General features: G+C 39.5%; 2 protein-coding genes across 3 annotated transcripts; one reads left to right on the top strand and one right to left on the bottom strand.

Annotated features, from left to right (window-relative positions):
• Positions 1-938: 938 nt before the first annotated feature.
• LOC121326920 (calreticulin-like) lies at positions 939-7,826 on the bottom strand. The gene is made up of 9 exons (XM_041270573.1): positions 7,699-7,826; positions 6,586-6,687; positions 6,194-6,397; positions 5,784-5,878; positions 5,243-5,452; positions 4,239-4,352; positions 3,857-4,000; positions 3,633-3,725; positions 939-2,409 (listed from the first exon to the last, which is right to left on the bottom strand). Exons 1-9 carry the CDS (start codon positions 7,781-7,783, stop codon positions 2,209-2,211), a joined length of 1,248 nt encoding a protein of 415 aa, XP_041126507.1. The 5' UTR covers positions 7,784-7,826; the 3' UTR covers positions 939-2,208.
• A 4,751-nt stretch (positions 7,827-12,577) lies between these two features.
• Positions 12,578-20,157, top strand: LOC121326698 (plasminogen activator inhibitor 1 RNA-binding protein-like). 2 transcript variants are annotated; one of them, XM_041270082.1, is made up of 9 exons: positions 12,578-12,941; positions 14,926-15,130; positions 16,059-16,199; positions 16,312-16,380; positions 16,853-16,927; positions 17,473-17,650; positions 17,895-17,963; positions 18,578-18,784; positions 19,184-20,157. In XM_041270082.1, exons 1-9 carry the CDS (start codon positions 12,683-12,685, stop codon positions 19,241-19,243), a joined length of 1,263 nt encoding a protein of 420 aa, XP_041126016.1. In that variant the 5' UTR covers positions 12,578-12,682; the 3' UTR covers positions 19,244-20,157. The 2 variants fall into 2 exon arrangements, with proteins under 2 accessions (XP_041126016.1, XP_041126015.1); XM_041270081.1 differs by having other exon boundaries at positions 16,309-16,380.
• The last annotated feature ends 656 nt before the right edge of the window (positions 20,158-20,813 follow it).

Here is a 20,813-nt window from a genome sequence, read left to right as displayed (position 1 = left end):
CAATGTGTAATACAGCCAGGTGCACAGTAACACATAGATAAATATTGTAAAGACTATTACAAAAACATGGAAAACCACGGTAAATGCATAGTATAATCATGGGAAAAGTATGGGAAACTGCATAATTACCATGGTAAACTTTTATAAGGATATGCACCAGTATTACAATTGTAAGTACTGTACACACCTAAATGATTGATTGAGCATCTAAGTTAAACCTTACAAGAAAGTCTACTGAAGAAGGCACTAGTGAATTTTTTGTCTGCTTGACTCAATTTCCAAGTCTTACCCTACTGATCTCTCTGCTAGATGTATCATACACAGCACAAGAAAAAAACACTCCTGCAGAACATGTTTGCAGACTTGCGTTGGCTGTCAACACATTGAGCAAGTAAAACAGCAGGTTGACACGAATACACCGAGGATACAAAACGCACGATGCAAACACATACATAAAAACAGTGTCTTGCAAAATCAAACTGCCCTTTATTTCCGTTTTACCTTTGGTGGTCGGAATTATACTGTACTGTTGATCAGTGGTTCTTAAGCCAACAGATGGGATGGTCACACCATTCCGACTCATATAAAGAAAATTAAGTAAGCAATAGAACTGGAAACTCAAACCATAACAGTGGGAATGGGTTGAATGAAAGCTGCAGAGGTTAGGGTTAGGAACACTATTTTAGGACTGATTGAGAGGGGGCTGCTGGGGTCTACTGCATGCACTGGACACTGCAAAAGAATATTAGTAAAATGCTTTTCTACCTGGGTGGTTTCTGATCAGGAGTTGCATATTGTATTCTTCTACTCCTTTAACATGGGCAAGGTGCAATCTGGTATTGCTGGGTATGCAGACACAGCATTTCAAGCCTCCAGAACTGATTTTAAATTTCAAGAGCCGCCCCCACACAACAATGAACGAAACGAAAAACATCTGCTTCATTTTTGCATTTTTTTTTTTTTTTTATTATCACTGTATATTAAACTTGTTTTGCATACAATATCTTTTTGTACAACAGCTGAGAAAAACAAAAACACAGCCTCCCACACACAGTACAAAATATATAAAAACCAAAATGAAAATAAATCTACCCTTTTGTTTATTTTGACAAGTTTTGAGATTGTATGAATGTACAGCAGTGCAAATTCACATTGTAAATTATTTGCAATGTTGTTATTTTCATTAATAATGGATGGTCATTCTAAAACAGGACAAACCCTCCAACATTCACTCAGCATGATGTACAAAGTAATTGAGATTTAGCAGTCACTCTCTACTGCCTAATATGTGCCCCCTTTTGCTACCAGTGGGTCTGTGGTACTTCCAAAAACAATTTAAAAAGTGAACAAATTTAAAAAAAAAAAAAAAAGAAACCACACAAACATGGGCTTGCACTAGCAGGCCTTCACCAGCTCCTCTCATGCCACTAAACACGGTCATGCTTTGATCACTTCATATTAAAGCTTTTCTATCAGCACTAATAGCAACAGACTATACATTTACAGAGCTATGCACGATTGTGATTGGTGATGCGATTCAGAACGTTTACTATTTAGACCAAATGTGTAAAATGTCAGCATGGAGGGCGAGCAGCACTAGACAGGGTAACAAACACATGCACTAGAAAAGATTGTCGCAGAAAATGTCAACTGGCATGTATAAAACGTTGCCCAAGCCACCATTTCTACCCCTGACTCTTAACGATGGGCATTTAGTTTGCTACCTGCATGGTTTACTTGAGGCATTGGTTAGAGCAGGTTATAGCAATTTCAAAACAACAAAAAACAAAATAAAAACATATGGGCAATGAAATCTAATAGGGTGGGGGAAGGGGGGGTCTTTCCAGTGGAGTTTACAACCGGCATTTAGATCATGGCTAACAAAGATAATAACCATGAAGGCATAACCCAATGAGGAAATCTGCATCTAACTCAAGGCGTGTTCTTAGCCAATTCAGCAGAAAAGGTGAAAAATTAAACTTAGGCTTGAAAAACCCACATTTGTTTCCTCAGTAAACCCTCTTAAAAAGGGGGCTTCTATATGCAACACAGCGGGTACCCAAGGCTGCTATTGGTTTTGTGTTTTTTATTGCCCAAGTGGAATGAAGCCACCTCCCCTCGTCCTGCTTGGAAAAGTATAAGGAATGTTCGCACAGCTCCGCCAGATTGGCTCATAATAGGCAGCGTGTCTCTTTGCACACTCTGGGATTACAACTCGTCCTTCAGGTTAGAGTCCGTTTCTTCCTCGTTTTCTTCTTCTACGTCTTCGTCATCATCCTCCTCCTCCTCCTCTTTTTCTTCTTCCCCTTCCCCCTCATCCTTTATTTCATCCTTCATGGTCTTCTCATCCTCCTCACGCTTCTTCCTGTCCTCTTCCTCCTGGGCCTCCTTCATTTTCTTCTCTGGGTCCTGCAAAGATAGTTGAAAGATTAAAAACACAGGCTCCACTTAGTTCAGCTCACAAAACAACTCAGCATCACATTTCAAATTGACAATTTGCCAGTGGCCTAAATCCGGTAAAATAATTTCAACGTCAATCAAAAAAAGGAACATCTTAGGCCCTGTCCACACTATGCCTTTAAACAGTATTAGTTGCCTTTAAAGCAGGCTTAAGTGCTGGATATGGTTAGCATCTAGACACTGCAGTGTAATACCGTACTCAAGAACCGGACTCCAGACCACCTCAGGATAGTCTCGAGTCTGGTTCTAAATGAGATCCCATCAGGCAGTGTGGTTTGTCAGAAGTGCGGACGCTGTAATACCAAAACTACATTTTTTGCGTATCCTCCAATATCCCAAAATGCTTTGCAATATGTCTGGATAAATACTCAGAGTAGGCACCTGAAAGACTTGCTGTCATTGTACACTCCACATTAGGTATTCATTTTGATGAAAAAAAAAACTAGTGGGGGTAAAATAACAAACACAACGTTAAAGACTGCAAAAATGAAACGCAAGTAAAACAGTACAATCAGGATGAACAATTCACGTCATTTGTCAGCTCTGTTTGAAATATTAAAGGGACCGCAATTGGGCTCAGGCAAGACAAGAAGGTAAAAGCAAAGATTGTTTTGTAATTAAAAGCATTTTCTAACTTTAGTTATGAAACAGAATCAGCTCAATTTGTTTAAAAGGGACGTCACCGGATTAAAAATAAAACCCAAAAACTTCAAGCCCTGCTTGTGTGTACGCATTTACTTTTTCTAAAATACTTTTTTCCTTCTTAGCAATATGGACATCTGTTAATGTGAGGCATAACACACGATGGGCTGCTATCGTACTCATTTCCACTGTTCATTGTGCTCCTAGGAACTGTAACCAAACTATTTTACCAAACTATTTTAATAGTGTGCGTACGCATTAAGCCATCCTAAACATGAAATGGTACTTTAGTGTGGACGCTTTGAGCTGGATTAATTAAACTGTTCGAGTACGGTTCTCAGGATCGGTTATGGAGTGTGGACAGGACCTTAGTCTGGTAAAATAATCACTTCCAGTTCAGAAACCTTTTTGATATTTATTAAAACTGAGAGCAAATAAAGCACTCGCTGCACCCATAAATCACCTAAAACAACGGTTGCTGAAATGAGGTTGACACAGATAACCGTGACTCTCCTTTCAAAAGCACTCACCTTGGTTACACCCCAAGTTTCATTGCCAACTTCTTCGGCAAACTTTTCGTCATTTGTTATGAGGAAGTTGTCAAAGATCGTTCCCGATTTCACCTGCAAGGGCAATTTTAAATCTTGAATTGATTTTAAAAACAACTTTGCAATGTCATCTCATTGTGTGTTATAAAGACACGCATGCCTCCAAACCAGAAGTTCAGGCTGTTTATTTAAAAAGTACTTCATACCTGCCACAAGTCAAGCCCGAGGACACCATTGCTGTCATACTTGTAAATGTTGGAATCGGGGGTGTAGTCTGGGTTGTCAATTTCAGGGTGCACCCATTTGCCCTTGTAGTCAGGGTTATCAATCTTGCGTGGCTTCCACTCGCCCTAAGAAACAAAAACACACAATCAGAAGAAGTGTCCTATAATAAATGGGTTTCAGCATCCATTGGAAAGAAAAAAAGGGACTACCAAGTGAAAATACAGACGTACTGAATACAATCAAAAGTTACTCTGCTTAAATTAAAAAGGTCATACTGCTGCATTTACTTTACTCCAATTATAGATGGGAACTTAAGCCTTTATTATGGAGACTGTCATGACATGTAACTTATTATTCCATTACCTTGTATTCAGGGTTTGTGATCATAGGGGGCTCCCATTCACCGTCCATCTCTTCATCCCAGTCGTCCGGCTTTTTGGCATCAGGGTCGGGAATGTGCTCAGCCCTGTCCCAGTCCTTAAAAACAGAAGTTTAAACATTTGAGAGACTTGAGTCTAGCAAGGGAAAAACAATGTTTCAACAAATTCTACAGTAAAGCGTCAGATGTGGAAACCATTAGCATTTATTCAGAAAGAAATCACAATTTGCTTGCCCAGTCCTAACATGTTTTAGTATGCATTGTCTTGCAATGTTAACCTTGCTTTTACCTGTTAGAATGTTTCACTCCCTCAAAAACTGAGTTCGAGTCAATGGCTGGTCTCTAAAATGTATTGTGTCCAATTATAACGCCTCCCACCTGATATGCAACACTCAATTGCTTTTCTCCTCACTGCTGCAATTCGTCACATGGCTCAGGAGACCCGAAGATTCAGTAGATGTCCTCCAACCCCATGACCATGCCAGCTTCCTTTTTCAACCAGGAACTCTAGAGCGGATGTCAGCAAGCTACCGACCTCTGGAGGACAAAGGCCAGCCCTGCAGGTGTCCGCTCTGAGCTCACTGGGTTCGATGTAGAAACAGCCCCTGCTGTTTTTACCTCCCTAACCCACGGGAGAGCCTAGGCCAATGTGACACTCCCTTCGGAGTCCCCAGCAAAGACCGGCCTACTTCGCACAGCCAGTACGTGAACCTGCGCTGTGTGACTCAACCTGCGCACCATGCAGCTGCGCTTCTATCAGATGAGCCACTCAGGAACCCACAGCCAAGTCTTCAAGATAAAATTCCAAAATAATGTTTGCTGAAACAGCATATTGCTATACTACTTAAAGGAGAAACAGGATTAAAAAGCATTTTATGCCACATTTTTACAATTCCAATCATTTAGGGGGTTATTTTTAAAACCGAGATCACAGATAAATGGTTATCATGGAGTAAGACTGCCTAAAGCAGTTAGAGAGCTAACTGACCTCAGGCTTTGAGTCTTCGGGGTCGTCAATCTTCTCCCTCTCGTCCCAGTCGTCTGGCTTCTTGGCTTCAGGGTCCTTGATCTTCTTGGAGGGCAGGAAGTCCCAGTCCTCCTCCAGGCTGCCAGACTCCACCTTCTTGTTGTCGATCTTCACTTCGTAGGTGTTGTCAGGGCGGACGATCAGAGTGTACAGATGAGTGTACTCGTCGTCCTGATGAGCAGTAAAGGCAAATTTACAGGGTTAATAAATTGAACACATTAAATTATGACACCAAAACAAACGTGCCAACCCTAATCTTATGACAGACATTTCAAGTCGAGCAGCCGTATAGAAATTTGAATATGGTATGTTCATGACTGACCGTTCTTGATGCACCCAATTATGCCTAATCTAAAACATTGTCTATTGCAGGGTGCAGCCACTGCCAAGCGAGTTGCACTTACTCCTGCAATGTATAGACTGAGTTATCAAAGGTGATCTTAAGTCCTCCTAAGGCCTACAAAGGAAGCATTCTGGTAGGAGCACAGTAGCACAATTTTACCTTGCATCTAATATCCTTGTTGATCAAGTGGTTCTTTCCCTTGTAGTTGAAGATCACATGAACCTTCTTGGTTCCAGGCCCACAGATATCTGGACCTGTAAAAGAAACACACGAAATAAGACTACCATTAAAAAAAAAAAAAAATTATAAAAATCGGTGCACTCTGAGAGCGCGGAGTAATGGTCAACAGATTCTAAAACCCCACTTCATGATTTAAGCTTTGTCTTGTTGGCAACAGAACAACCTGGCCAGCAACCTGAATGATGAATGAAAACTGCACCATTCATGGATAATCAGGGCAGATAAATCAATGCACAAAAAGAACGGATAACCCAGGCCAAACCTAGCCAGCATGGCGTTTGTGAACAGTGTCATGTCATTAGCATTCAGGGCAGATATTTAAACCCTACCAAACATGATGTTGTAGCTGGACTCCCCGTGCATTTCCTCTTGGTTCAGTTCTCCTGGGAAGAGTTTGATGTAGCCGCCCCCACAGTCAATGCTCTGCTCATGCTTCACTGTGAACTGAATGACCAGGGTTTCCCCTTCGTTGCTGAAAGAATTAAACCTTGTGGATATGGAGTAGAATCTGGCATCCTGGCTGCTCTGCAAGCCTGCAGGTTGAGAACAAAAGCACACAGTCATCATCAGCAATCCCAATTTTAACAAGCTTTCTACCCAGCATGTGTTAGTTTCCAATTCAAATAATCCAAAATGGCTCAACTAGTCAGACTCACTCTGCATTAGGCCAGAATGCACTTTATGCTCAAAAGAGAAGTTTCACAACATCCACTGTGGTTACCTTTGTCTTTCTCTGCATCCCCGTAGAATTTTCCAGCCGTCAGAACAAACTTCCCATAATCCGACTTGTGCTTCGATTCAACCCATCTGCTCTTCCACTCATCTGCAAAGGGATCAAGGGAAAACATTTTGCTGCCAGTTTGCTAAACACAGGCATGGATGGACAAGATGCAGCCGCAGATCAAGGGCTGTAACTGACTTCTTCCACTGGGTGTCACTATCACAGCAGTGCACGGGGGTGGCAATGTGACAAAAGGGTAGAGCAAAAGGTTTAACAGTATTACATGCAATTTCCAATTAGAACAGGTTTTGCTACCATCTTCCTCCATTTCAATTATTTGTCCTTTTATGTGCATTGATGTGGGCGTGGTCACAAATTGGAAGCATATGGTTTCACTTTCCAGACTCATTATACATTACACATTCTGGGGCGTGCATATCACTTGTACCGAGCTGTCTGGAAATTGTCAGGGTTTTGGGAATCCCTGCCCTGTATCGCCGGTTCCAAGCATGTATTCTTCGACATCCTGCTCATCGACTAAACGTGAAATGCGATGGCTGGTTTCTGCGTTACGGTGCTGCACCTTTCAAGAAATGTTGTGGGTTTTCCAATCGTGTTTCTTAAATCAAACCAAGCTATGTTACCAATTTATCAATGGCAAAATGCGTTTTGGATTATTTTTGTGTTGTTTTATGACATCTGTAACAAAATTAATTCGTAGAAATCTATCCAGAAGCCCATAATGTGCATACTTTATAAAAAAAAACAAATCGACGTGTTTGAAAGACGTTCCGAACAGAAAACCTAAAGTAATCTCACATTCTGATTGAACTACAACCAACAAAAACAGCTTTTCACTCGCACTGTGCGAACTTTCTAATATTTGCAATTTCACGAATAGCTTTGTTATTGATGTTATTTAATAACATGCAACCATTTACTGTTTTTAACGAAAAAATAATAATAAAATGTACCCCCCCCCCTACCGTACACGGTTAAAACATTTTACCACCAGCCACGTAAACTAAAAAAAAAAAAAAAAAAAAAAAAAAAACCCCGCACTAACACAACTACAATAAAACCCAATGAATTCCGAGATTTTTCATTACTTACCCCCATCATCGAACTGCTCCCTCAAGTACACTTTGGGGTCTGCACACGCCACAGCCAATAAGGCCGCTATCACTAACGCTTTCATTTGTTTGTTTAAGTTGGCTAACTGTTATTTTATTAATTAGAATATAAGTACAATATATATATATATATTTATGAATAAATTAATGTAAAAATATACATGCAACTCTCTCTCTCTCCTCCTCTCCGGAACCCTGCTTATTATGGCCCTATCCAGCCGATAAGTGCTGCTGGTATCTCCTCTCCGCTCACACCAGATGGCTGCCTCCCATTGGCTAGCGGGGAAATGAGGCCGGCTCATAGCGTTAGGCCAATCAGAATTGGTCGGTTGGAGTCGCACATGAAATTCGGCAGCCAATCAACTCAAACCACGCATTGGCTGCCCCCCCCATCTTATTTTGTTAAAACACAAATGGGTACATTTGAATGGACTGAAATGAACCCAAGTTTAAGAGTTTTACACTGCTTATTTCAATAGAAATACAAATAAATTATGGCCCTTATCGTGAACATATAGCACTGAATAATATTGAGTTCGTGATTTTAAAAATTTAAAAGATACTGTTAGATTTGCAAGAGAAACCTGGATGAAATATGTACTACTGCATTATAAATAGTAAACTAAGTGTATTTATAATGCTATGGTAATTGCACACTAAAGTCGGCATTGTAGGATTATAATGTACATTAATATTCCCATTGATAATAAAGCATGACAAATCACATACAGTAAAGCAACTGTAAAGAGTGGCGGGCTGGATTGATGTTAATCCAGACTATACTGTTGTATGGCAAGGGTTGTCATCAGTAGCGGTTATAGGCATAAGCAGCCCATGCAGTTGCTTTGTTGTCGTGGCTCAGTTACTATCAAAAGAAAAATAAATAAATAAATAAATAAATAAATATAGATAGATTCACCTCGTCTGCAACAGAATAAATAAGTAGCTGCTGTTATGATTTCAACATGAGTGACAATGTTGTAGCAACTCTGCCACTTGGTCACATGCACCATATGACACAGCCATGACTAAAGACCATCATCATTGCCAAACCTTTTTTTTCAGTGAATGTCAATCGCATTGCATTGGGGAATAGATGTGTCTGACACGCGTAGGGCTTGAGAGTGTTTGAATCAAGATGGAAACAAACAAATTAATAAATGCGTTTCCCACCAATGTATCGCCCTCGCCTCTTGCGATGCTCGACTAGAACATCTAAGGAAATTTGCTGGACCTGTATCCTAACCTCAGTATTACTGACTTGCGTTCTCCTTGTGACTGTGCGTCAGGGGAATGAAGTTTTCTTGTCTGAACACGAAATCATTATATAAAAAAAAAGAAAACATGGGCGTGCAGTCATGCGCTTCAAGGTATTGTCTGCGGACCAAGCAGCACAAACTATTCGACAGCACTCGATTCATAGTGCTCGCATGTGCTGTGAAACGACTAATGTTTTCCTGAAGGGCCTGCGATGCCATCAGCCAATAGAAGATCCGCATTTTCTCCCCGGTAGTCTAATTCTAAGTGAGCGGAGTCGGGACATAAACGGTTGAAGGTATTCTCTGCCTTGGCTCAATGGGAGTCCCCTGGTTTTCTTCCATTTGTTACTGGCTTGCTGGTGGGACTCTTATTGTGAATAAACCCAGAATGATGCGTTAAATACAACAATTAAGCAGTTTAATACTAATACTTTATTAAATGTTATAATCAGCATACAGTGCCATAAAGGCATTAAATATGCATAATTATCAATTTCAGAGACAAAACTGTGCTGGTCTAATAAAAAAAAAATCCTAAACATGCCTTTTTATACACTGCCTAACCTGTGGTTACATCTTTCTTCAACAATTCTTTCTTTTTAACCTGTATATTTTGGTACCCTCTTTGTCCTTCTAAATCCATGCATTTGACACACAGACCCTGTGTCCTCATCAGTAACTTTCCACAAGCATGCGTTTACATTGAGAGCTTGCACAATTCAAATAGTAGAAAAAGAACATACACCGAGCATTGCAGCATATCAAATAGAAAAAGCTTTATAAAAGCAACACCTTATTTTCTAGCATTATTGACTATAGCCTCTAGTAACACTTTACTGCATGACAAAAGGTCAGAAACCTTTCTGCAATTAGTGTACACTTCAGCACTTTCACTGAGGGGAGTGGCTGGCAACAGTGGGGTTAGGATGGATGGAGCCGTGAGTACAGGCTACAGTTGTGTTAACTTGTCTGACGGGAGTTGCATTTTATTTTAAAAACAGTAAATGTTTTGCACACGACCTGCCTGTCTCAATTTAGTTAATACAGTACTACAGTATTTTTTCTTTAAGATTTAATTATTGTCCATGCAAGTTATTTTTTGTATTATTTAATAAATGGCATTTAAATATTTAGATTTGTCATTGCTTTGAATTGTAGCTGTGGGAATTGTATTTTGTTTTTAAGTCTTCTGCAATTACAAAACAAATTGTTGTTGTTTTTCAAGTAGCACACTGCTTATATACACGATAAGATTTTTAGCTCCAAAAATGCAGCCTGATTGTCTTGCCCACAGTTCACAGTTCAATTAAATGATTTTGCCTTCAGCTATTTTCCTTCAAGGCACACTGCATCTGCAGTTAAAAGATTGTTTGCAATTCTCTGGTACCTATATTTCTTACTTGTCCAAATGTAGACTTTCTGGAAATATTAGTTATTACACAATGCATCATATTCCATAAATAAACAGGAAAATAACTATTTAAAAGTTACAACTTTGTTCTCAGTTTACACCACACTGTCCAGGGCCAGATTGCAAACACGGACAACCAGTTTGGCATGGATCAAGCATGCCTTTTTAGGTCATTACCATAGTTTGCAAGACCAATTTTCTAGCAGCACTTTTGTACACAGCTCCTGGGCGTGTTACATATTTAGCTGCCATCCTAAAAGGCTCCCATTTATTTCCTACACCAAATTCAAGAGTCCCCATTAACAAAACATTAACTCATGAGTTACTTAAAAAAAAAGAAGCTATTAAAGAGAGTCCAAAATCTTTTCATTAATATTCAATTGTCTTCACAAAAAAGATCTTTAAATAAAAAATAAATCTTGAAATAACTCTTTTGTAGCCCCACTCACCTTCCCTATTATAAACGTTTACCACAGTAATTTTGCATGGCAATTTTGTAGTTTTCCTCTGCTTTTGCCATGGTTCTACTACATATTTACTATAGTTTACCTTGTTTTCTTATTTGCTTTACCAAACCTTTTTCTGGGCTTCCCAATGCTTACCTATGCTTTTACCATGCTTTATTGCACTTGGCAAAACTTTAACAATGGGAAACTTTCGTGAGGGCCTTTCCACACAAATAAGGTTTTTTTGAAAACCACCAGTTCTTTTTTTTTTTGATTGATGAAAAGCAAAAAAAAAAAAAAACTTATAAAACTAAAGGAATGGATTTGTTTTGTTTTGTTTTTTCAAGACAGTTTCAGAGATTTAGTAAGTTGTTCAGCACGGGTTTGTAAGAAGCATTACTGGACAGCAGTAAACCTTTACATTGTTTATGTTGTTCTGAAGAGTTTCATGTGAACCTGTATCCCCTTTAACATAGCATTGACTAGCACAAGCTGCTACCAAACAGTGTTGAAGACTGATTAAGGCAGAGCATAATGCTAAGGTGATAGTACCTTTGTGTCTCATAGATTACTCCCTGATTCACTTGCAGGATTATTCAGATTAATGAGCATGAACACTGCTCATTACAGTAATGAATGCAGACTGTTGGGGAGACCACAAGCAGAGCATGGATACCTAAGGGGACACACCACGCAGTAAAAGTGTGTTGACCAAGTATTTAAAAAGAATTTGTTCACTAAGATGTGTCGATGTGTTTATCACCTTCGAGGGTCTCAGTCAAGACTAACTGTTAAACAAATTAGTCTACATGTCCAACAGTGGACGAGCCCTTCAGTCTCAGATTATCTGCAACCAGGAGTCAGGGGATCCCTGTCTGCTCAGATTGGACATGTCGCTAAGTCTTTAATATTGTATACTATGTGTCATGGCTTGTATTACAGTCTTGAGGAAAAAGAGTGACTGGGGTGTTGGGTAACCTGACCAGCTGGCACGAGTGTGGAGGGAGATTAGACAGGGTTACTGACTGACTGGCCAGGTGCTGTAGGGAGATACAACAAGGGTGGAATAATACATGACTTATTGATGACCATATTTAGTCTGCCTACCGATAAGCCTTATGAATACAACCCATTATTCTTATTTAAATTCCATATACAGCAAGGCCAAAGCATACAATTAGGACTACTTTGTATTTCATGTATTTGTGTATGTGTGTGCATTGGGGTTGAATGACTTTTGCAACTAGATTTTGTTCATGTTGTCCAATAAACCAAGATATTAAAAACAAATAAATGATTAACAGTCTGCAGCAGTCTTTAGGAAGGGTCAGTTACCCATTGCTAGTTCTACTTTTTGATAACAACCAGGTTTAAAAAAATTGTTGCACACAGTGTTTTCTTTTATATCCAAATGCAACCAGAACTTGTAATGCAAATAAATGTATATGAGAGTGAATACGTGATTTATCAGCATGCACATTTAATATCCCCAGACTTCTGTTTTTGCGTGTTGTTTTATGTAAACAATACAGTACACTGACTGTGTGCGTAACTCACAAACAGCATGCCATAGTTAACTACTGAACTCCACGAACAGAAACAAACCCATTTCTGTGAATGGCGGTTCGGGGAGTGTAGTTTTTTTCAGTTAGAGTTTCCCTTCATTGACGAGCATCAGCTACATAAAAGACTACATCATCCATAATGCCTATAGTTTAAAGTCCCGGATGTCTTTCACGCCGGAAGAGAAGACTGTCTCTTTCCCGGCCATCTTGTGGCAGCAAACAGCGAGCTGTTCGCTCCAAGCCTCGTAGAATCGGAGGGAAATCCCGTTGAAGGGGCGCCATCATGCCCGGACATATGCAAGAAGGCTTCGGCTGCGTCGTAACCAATCGGTTCGACCAACTATTAGACGACGAGGCCGACCCGTTTGAGGTTTTAAAGGCGGCCGAAAACAAGAAGAAGGACGGGGCCGCCACTGGCACCACCAAGACCGCTGCACAAGCCGCCAAGCAACCGAAAAAGGAGTCCCAGAAGGACAGGAAGAACCCACTGCTCGACAAGAAGGAAGAAACACAGGCGGCCCCCGTGCCACTTAAAAAAGAAGGTAAGCGTTTCAAACGAAACGATGAATTAATACCGTGCTCTCGAGAAAAGAAAGGGGGGGTTAATGTAATTGCAATTGCGTACCCCCCAATGGGGTGAACAACATGGTTCCCTTTCCAAGTTGGAGTGCACATTTTCATGCACTTAGAACTACGTTTGTGCCACAACCCCTATTAAATACAAGATGGATGGTGTTTTTTTCTCTCTCTAAGAACGAACCCTGTTTTTTTCAAAACTGTGGTATATTTAATCTAACTTTATAAAGCGTTATATATCTACCTGTTTAACCATTAAAGCTCTGACGTGGTTCGACGGGGAAGCAAGAGTTAAATTCTAGGTTAGCATCTGCACGGCTGTCAATTTGAAAAGGCCTGGCGTTTTTGCATCTTGTCGCCAACCTCGTGCTTGAAGTTTGGGGGAGGGTTAACTGTCACAGAATTTTTTTTATTTTTGGGTGGAGGCGGGGGGGGGGGTAGGGGCATGCAGGATCCTGTTAAGAATATTACATTTTCATAGTCATTTAAACTAATGTTGCATTTCATAATACCTTGAAAAACATGTTTTTTTAACATTTGGGTGCAGCCCCACGTGGTTCCTGGTTTTGGCTGCATGGACTTTTGTATCGCCTGTAATTGTTGAACAACGCCACCGCCTATACAATCTGGTTATATTTTGAGTGCGGTATGGGAGGCGTCTATTTTAATGATCTGATGGTTTGTTGTCACCGTACTGGCATGGCTTAGTTTAACAATGTATTGTTGGCACAAGGCTGTTTTTTAACTAGGTATAATAGAACATTTTTTTTTTTTTTTAGAGAAAGCTGTTGTTTTTATGACCTTTTAATGCATTGTATTGAACAGAAAAGCGCATCGATGATAGATAGCATCAGAAAATCATATTCTTAAGTACTGTAGTCCAGTTTAGGTCAAGTATTAATTGTAACTTGGAATATCCACAACAGGTGCAGAACCAAGCAGACAGCAGCTGCCAAGACGTGCTTAAGTTTGCTGCTTAATTACTTAGTCACGATTTGCTATTTAACATCGTTTGCACTGAGATCCTACTGTGAGCTAAACTATATGTACACTTTATGATTAACACAAATGTCATTTCTAATTAAATACATTCATTGATTAAAGTTGGGCCACTAAAAACGGTAGAAGGTATTGTATCCGCATGGCAAGCTAACTCGCTATTTCTCTCTTGACGAACTGCGCTTTGTTCCTGCGTCTACTAAGCACCCCCATCCCTAATTACACGCTATTGATCTGTAAAGACACGTTTGCCAGTTGCGATATATCTTAATTGCAATGTTTAACATCTAAATCTAAAAGCTTTTTCACAGTCCTTTTGGCGAGTTTATAATATATTCTAAACGCCACTGTTTACAAATCACAAGTGTGACATACCAAAGAACCTGTTTTTATTAATTTAACTTATTTGTGCACCGTTTTATTTTCAGAAACAGAAACACATAAATCTACAGGGGCTAGTTGAGTCCTAAACTGTTAAACCAGATTTTAGGGTTCTTGAGGATTGTAAGGCTTTTGGTGTTTAGAGTTGTAGAAGTTGGTGTGGTTTTGGCACATTTCTACTGGAGCTTCTATGTGACTGAACTGTCACATGGCTGTGTGTACAGCCACTGCCACAAAGGACTGATCAAATGCCATTTGAGATATAACATCCTTAACATTTCAAATATAAATATCACTGCAGACTGGTTTCACAGAACCAGATTAGCACTTATATTGGACTACCTAATGATACCTTAGGTATGGTCATCCAAGATAGTGAAACCAAATGTAATAGGTTTGTGTTTGAAATAAATGAGCTTTGAGACTTTCAATATTGAGTATGATGTTAAGATCTATACTGGATGATAACTGTGCTCCAAATTCTTTACCGGCTCTGCATTCCCTATTTGTGTTGTGTCCTGTAAGAACACATTTTCCGTATTGCTCATTTTTGTTTGCCTTGTCTTTCAGGTATCAGGAGAGTTGGACGAAGGCCTGACCAGCAAGGACAGTCGGGGTTCCAGCAGCAGGGTCCCCCTCCTGCTGCTCAGCAGCATGTAGGTCAGGGAGAGGGCCGGCCCGGAGAGAGGCGACCAGACAGGAGGCCGCCTCGCGAACGCCGCTTCGACAGGCCTGTCGAAGAGAAGCCTGAGGGCGGAGAGTTCTCTGTGGAGAAGTAAGTGGAGACACTGAAAGCAAGCACTGTATCAACAGACAAACGAGTGGCAGGGGTACCTCAAACTGCATCACCACAGAGAGTCATTTATTGTTGGAAGAGGTTTCCTTTTTGAACGTGTGTATTCTCATCCACAGGGCTTCCCTACATTTTTTGTATGGGCTGCGCGTTAAGCAGGTAAAAGTTTAACCAAATGAAATCACTGGTAACTGGCACTGTGGGGATGTTCGACAACACGAGGTGTTAGGTGGTATTATAAAAAATTATTGTATATAAATATAGGGTTTGTAAGGTAAACACCTGGCGGTATGCAGCTCTGCTTATGATATTCAAATCTATAGTAGCCACACACTTTAATTACAATGAAGCAAAACTTGTTTGTCTAGTTGGACTGTGTAACAGCCTTGTTTGGAAAAGGGTTAGTACATTGAAAAAAAAAACTTGGCTGAGGTAGGCAATGTAGTACTACTTTTTAATTAAGACCCTGAGAATGCAGGTTGCAAAATAAACAAGGTACCTGGTCTGCATTGGTAGTATTTTCTTCTGAAGTGAACTGTAAGCAACAGTGAACTGGTCTGCAGGTTAAGTTACAGTATGGCTGTGAAGTGCTCTATTGTTATTCCCCTGTCAGGTTTAGTCTAATGGCAGATAGGGACACTATTACAAACACCAACTTCTTTATGAAATAAATGAGTTGCACAAAGATATACATGTTGGTAAACCCAGTGGTTTGTGAGTTGGGCATTATAGTTGTTGTCTGGACCTTGACCAGTGTCCTTTTTTATTTAAATTAATTTAAATTAATATTTGATTACATAAACCCTACATTGAGTGAGAAACTGGTATTTTGAAAACCGCCAGGCTGTTGTAGAGTTTTGGCTTTTCTAACAAGCAAATCCCCATGTTGCATGTCCTTGTTTTCATCTAGATCTGTAGTGGAAAGGCCTCTCCGAGGGCGTGGTGGTGGCAGAGGGGGACGTGGTGGCCGTGGACGTGGTATGGGCAGAACTGATGGCTTTGACTCCCGTGGCAAACGTGAATTCGACAGACACAGTGGAAGCGACCGATTGTAAGTGATTCGTAATTCATCTATCTGTTGCCCCTTTTTAACATTTTCCTCCTTTTCTTCCCTTTTAAAAGATAAGTCTGCCCGAAGTGATATTATGCTTTTGTTTCAGCAGCCTGAAACCCGAAGAAAAGCGTGGCGGGAGTGGATCTCACAACTGGGGGAATGTCAAGGACGAGTTGACGTAAGTAATGTACATGGAGCGCAGACTGTAGAACTTGGTTGTTCCCAAGCTATTGCCAGCTAGTCTTGCAACATAATGCTTTAGAGGAAGGTCAGTAGTGTCGGAGGCTTGCAGTGTGAGATTCCTTGTTGCTTAGTAGTGTTATAACCCAGTTACAAAACAGCAGACATTTACACATGGAAAAGTTTATTTTAGGCATGAGCCTCATCTGGTACCAATGTGCTGCTTTTGTTACAAGTCTGTTACATAAATGTGTTCAGACAGTATGAACTTGGTACAAATACAGAGTCTGGGTCAAACTTTATTAGTTTGAGTATACCACTTTCTCTGGCCTCTGCTAATGAAATTAAACTGCTTTTAGAAAACTGTGGTTATCGTTAAGTTTAATCACACTAATAAGAGAATAATTATGTGGGTAAAGCTATAACTAGATGCTTGTCTTATTTTTATAATTTGTCAATTTTAATTTTAGCGAGCTGGATCAATCCAACGTGACTGAAGAAACTCCTGAAGGAGAGGAACACCCTGTGGCTGACTCTGAAAACAAGTGAGTGAAGAACGTGCAGTGACTATAGAAGCACATGCTAATATTCAGATCCATGCAAGGTGGGCTTTTGCTATTTTTTAATTGTCTAGTGGACAATCACTGAAACGTTCATGAAGTAGAAATTTAAAATGATTGTAACTCAGACTAACAGTGCAAGGTTTATTTTGGTGCCTCTTATGAACAAGTTGCTATGTAAAGTGAAGTCTTACTAGCTTAGTGTTTGCTGTGGACTGCTATATTATCCCTGCAAATGTGTGCGCTAGAATGAGTTGGACATGTCTAAGAAAAGACATTATCTTCAGTAGACTAGAATTTCAACTTTTATAAAGAACTGTGGTGTAATATCAGTGTTTTTACTCTTTGAGTCACCTGTTTCTCACTAGTTTGAAAATTACTAGCATAGGTAGCTGATGCTCATTGCTCAAAATATTTTATGGCCTGCTTTTATACTTCAAACGTGTAGCCTGACATTAGGAAGTCAGGCTTTCTCCAAATGTTTTACAAACGCTGCATTGACTGGTAACCAATAACACTTCTTTTCCCAGGGAAAATGAGGCTGAGGAGGTGAAAGAGGAAGGTCCTAAGGAGATGACTTTGGATGAATGGAAGGCTATGCAGGACAAGGAACGCGCCAAGGTTGAATTCAACATCCGCAAACCCAACGAGGGTGCCGACAGTCAGTGGAAGAAGGGATACGTTTTGCACAAGTCCAAGAGTGAAGATGTAAGTCTGTTTTGGATTTTTCTTGTAGGGATCCCTGTAGCTATTCTTTTTAGTAAGTAGTCTTTTATTTAACTGTAGAATGTACCCTAGTTTGTGCTGGTAAATAAAATAAGTATAAAAAAAAATAGAAAATTGAACAGGGTTAAGCAGTTTTTTGTCTTGGTGTTCAATCTTAGTGTACTGATTTGAGTTTTTTTTTTTTTTTTTTTTAACAATCCTTTTCATGGCTTTTTCTTTAAAACAGAGACCAGTTGGTACTCTTATTGATACTGTGGAGCTCGAACAGGCTGAAGCAAATGCCTTCTACCAAAAGGTGCTTATGCCCCCTTTTTTTTAATTTAAATAAATTTAATATATATATATATTATATATATATATATATATATATATATATATATATATATATATATATATATATATATATATATATATATTTAGCATATGTTTTATAATTGCATATTAGCCTTGTTACTAAAATTTGATTTGTTTAAGTTCTATTAGTTATTTGAATTGTGCCTTTTAGACATTTTAAGTAAAGGTATATTTAACCCTTGAATAAGAATACACGTCTATCTATATAGAGATACACAGACCTGCTTTTGCACTGCACTGTTTATTTGCTCTGTTTTATTACTGAGTGTAAATTTGGACTAAGGTGTATCTTTGCATAGTTGGATTTCCCATGTAAATAAAGCTGGAGAACATCTACACATCTTCAAAATAGCACCCACACAAACTATCCAGCGAATTAAATGCATATATTATGCTCGTTTTCAGTAAAGAGCATGTTGGAAAAATTCTGTAAGGTTGCAAGTTGCATTTGCCTACAGTTTTATTTAGGGAACTATAATTTTAGATTCCTTTGTTCATCAGCTGTAATCCTAGTTTGCCGAGATCTGCAATATTAACACACATTCCAAAACGCAGGCTGATGACGGCTCGGAATTCCACTTCCGGAAACCAGCCAATGACATCACGTCCCAGCTGGAGATTAACTTTGGAGATCTGGGCCGTCCTGGCCGTGGACGCGGGGGACCCCGTGGTGGGCGTGGGGGTCGCGGCGGCAGCGGTAGTGACCGCGGCGGCGACCGTGGCGGGGACCGCAGACCGGTCCGTGGGGGCAGGGCTGATAAGGTGAGAATCCCTATAACTTCCCATGTACAGTCCTTTTTTTCTTCTGCCACCGTACATTTGTCTAGTTTAATACAATTTTTGCAAGCTCTGAACCCTTTGAGTAACTTCTGCTGTCTTTCACAGTATAGATGTTGTCAACCCAATCACGCTAAATAGAATGTTATTTTTTAAACAGTTGCTAGTCATTTATGTGAATAGGACATAACAATTACATGTATCTGCCAGTGTTAACCCCAAGACAAAGAATTAATATTGCAATAGTCCCAATAGTTTTTAATTGTGTTATTGCCTATTAGTTTATTTGGCAAACTTTTGAAATGTTAAAAGTAGAAACTAAAGTGATCTCTTGTATCCATTCAGTGGTTAATGGATGAAACGTTACTCTTTCTCTCGTTGCAGCCTGGCGGCATCTCTGTTCCTAATGTGGATGACCCAGAGGCCTTCCCAGCTCTGGCTTAAATCGGAAGTCGTCAGCCGACCCTTAACCCTTCGGGCCCTCCTCTACGAGGCTTGCATGCTTGTGGATCCTTTTCCAACTATAATAAAAATGAAGACTGTCATACATACCATTCACACCTGAGGACTGAATTTTATCTGTTTTAAAAAAAAAAAAAAGAAAAAAAAAAGAAAAAAAAGGACTTCTATTGCTACACAGAAGAAATATTGATAGTCGGTTTTGTATTTGGGAAATGGTAGCAAGGATGTTTTCATAGAGTAATTTTTTTTCCAGAGATTATGCATACTTCATGAATACTTTTTGTATTGCTGCTTGAAAATATGCATTTCCAAACTTGAAAATATAGGTGTGAAGAATGTGAATCAGTTAGTTAATGGTGTCCCATGACTTGCTTTATTTTAAGACTACAAATTTTAAACTAAATCTTCACTCTAATGCTAGCTCATTTAAAGAAAGATCTACGAATAAGGATCCCATATTCCAGAAAATATTAGCCAAGTCTCAAGGTTCAGGACTTTGTAGAGAGGTTGGTACCTGGTTTTAAATAGGTTTTATCAGCTAGATACATTCAAATTCAATGATGCAATACTACTGAAGATTTATAGTTGCTCTTCCACTCATGTTTCCATGCCCCTGCACTGAAAAAATCATGTTTTCTTTTTTAAACTTTCAGTAAAACAGGACTTTGTAGAGCTGGTCCTTGGGTCGTGTATGTGACTTATTGAAATTTAACTGAGGGCCTATGAACTAGCTTGTGTTAACCACTAAATGCAAATCCCACCGTTCACATTGGAATGCATTGGTCTGTTGAAGGTGTGTTTTTCTGGTTGCTCTGAGTTTTATTTATTGGTGGTCTGATAACCAAAAGAGTGAGTACCTTTTCAACGCCAGAATAAATAAGCACAATCTCTTGTCACATTTCTAAGCCACTATGGATACACTATGATTTCAATTGGGAGGTGTTTTCAAAACCCTTTGGGGCACACCAGCGTTTTTAGAATTTACATTTTCTGTGTTGTGAAATATTAGTTGATTAGCTAAAATGCCGGCGACCCATGAAGTTGGGGGAAAAAACAGTTTGGGTAATTAATTTTTGTAGTTGATTTTCTTAAAGCCATTTAAATTTCGATCTTGACAGCAGCACTATGGCATAGTTCTGAAAGAATTAAAAGGTAAATTGCATGATTGCTTCACTGGGAGCCATGCTTAATGTACAAAGTGTGCGAGTGCTATACACTGCAAGTGGACATTTTATTGTGTTTTGGATTGTAAAATAAAATCATACGATAGTACTTCATACAATTAGGTAAAACGCTATAAGCATAAAATAAGCTTTGTATTTAGTGTTTGAAGGTGTAGCTGGCTTTGTACTTACAAGTTTCAAGCAGATTTTCAATTGTAGAGCTTTTGGGTCCAGATTAGTTTGGGGTTCTTGACTCTGAATCCCTGTCTGCAAACATCCCTGTTCTAATAAATTGCTTACAGGTGTTTAATGTGTACTGCCTCATGCAGCGAGTAGTGCTGAATGATTGCTGTTTCATTCTTGTATCTTTTTTTTTGGGGGGGTGGGGG

The sequence above is a fragment of the Polyodon spathula genome, chromosome 14 (assembly GCF_017654505.1).
Source record: "Polyodon spathula isolate WHYD16114869_AA chromosome 14, ASM1765450v1, whole genome shotgun sequence".
Classification (NCBI taxonomy): Eukaryota; Metazoa; Chordata; class Actinopteri; order Acipenseriformes; family Polyodontidae; genus Polyodon; species Polyodon spathula.
The sequence above is the reverse complement of the archived record's forward strand: the minus strand, read 5'-3'. Positions and strand labels throughout refer to the sequence as shown.

What these genes read in the sequence shown, in the direction of transcription:
- LOC121326920 (XM_041270573.1), bottom strand. Translation starts at nt 7,783, where the DNA reads ATGAAAGCGTTAGTGATAGCGGCCTTATTGGCTGTGGCGTGTGCAGAC. An exon ending in ACAAGGATATTAGATGCAAG is followed by an intron (nt 5,453 to 5,783) that starts GTAAAATTGTGC and finishes ACTGCTCATCAG; the next exon opens with GACGACGAGTACACTCATCT. An exon ending in TCGGGCTTGACTTGTGGCAG is followed by an intron (nt 3,726 to 3,856) that starts GTATGAAGTACT and finishes TTGCCCTTGCAG; the next exon opens with GTGAAATCGGGAACGATCTT.
- LOC121326698 (XM_041270081.1), top strand. Translation starts at nt 12,683, where the DNA reads ATGCCCGGACATATGCAAGAAGGCTTCGGCTGCGTCGTAACCAATCGG. An exon ending in ACAAGTCCAAGAGTGAAGAT is followed by an intron (nt 17,651 to 17,894) that starts GTAAGTCTGTTT and finishes TCTTTAAAACAG; the next exon opens with AGACCAGTTGGTACTCTTAT. An exon ending in GTGGGGGCAGGGCTGATAAG is followed by an intron (nt 18,785 to 19,183) that starts GTGAGAATCCCT and finishes CTCTCGTTGCAG; the next exon opens with CCTGGCGGCATCTCTGTTCC.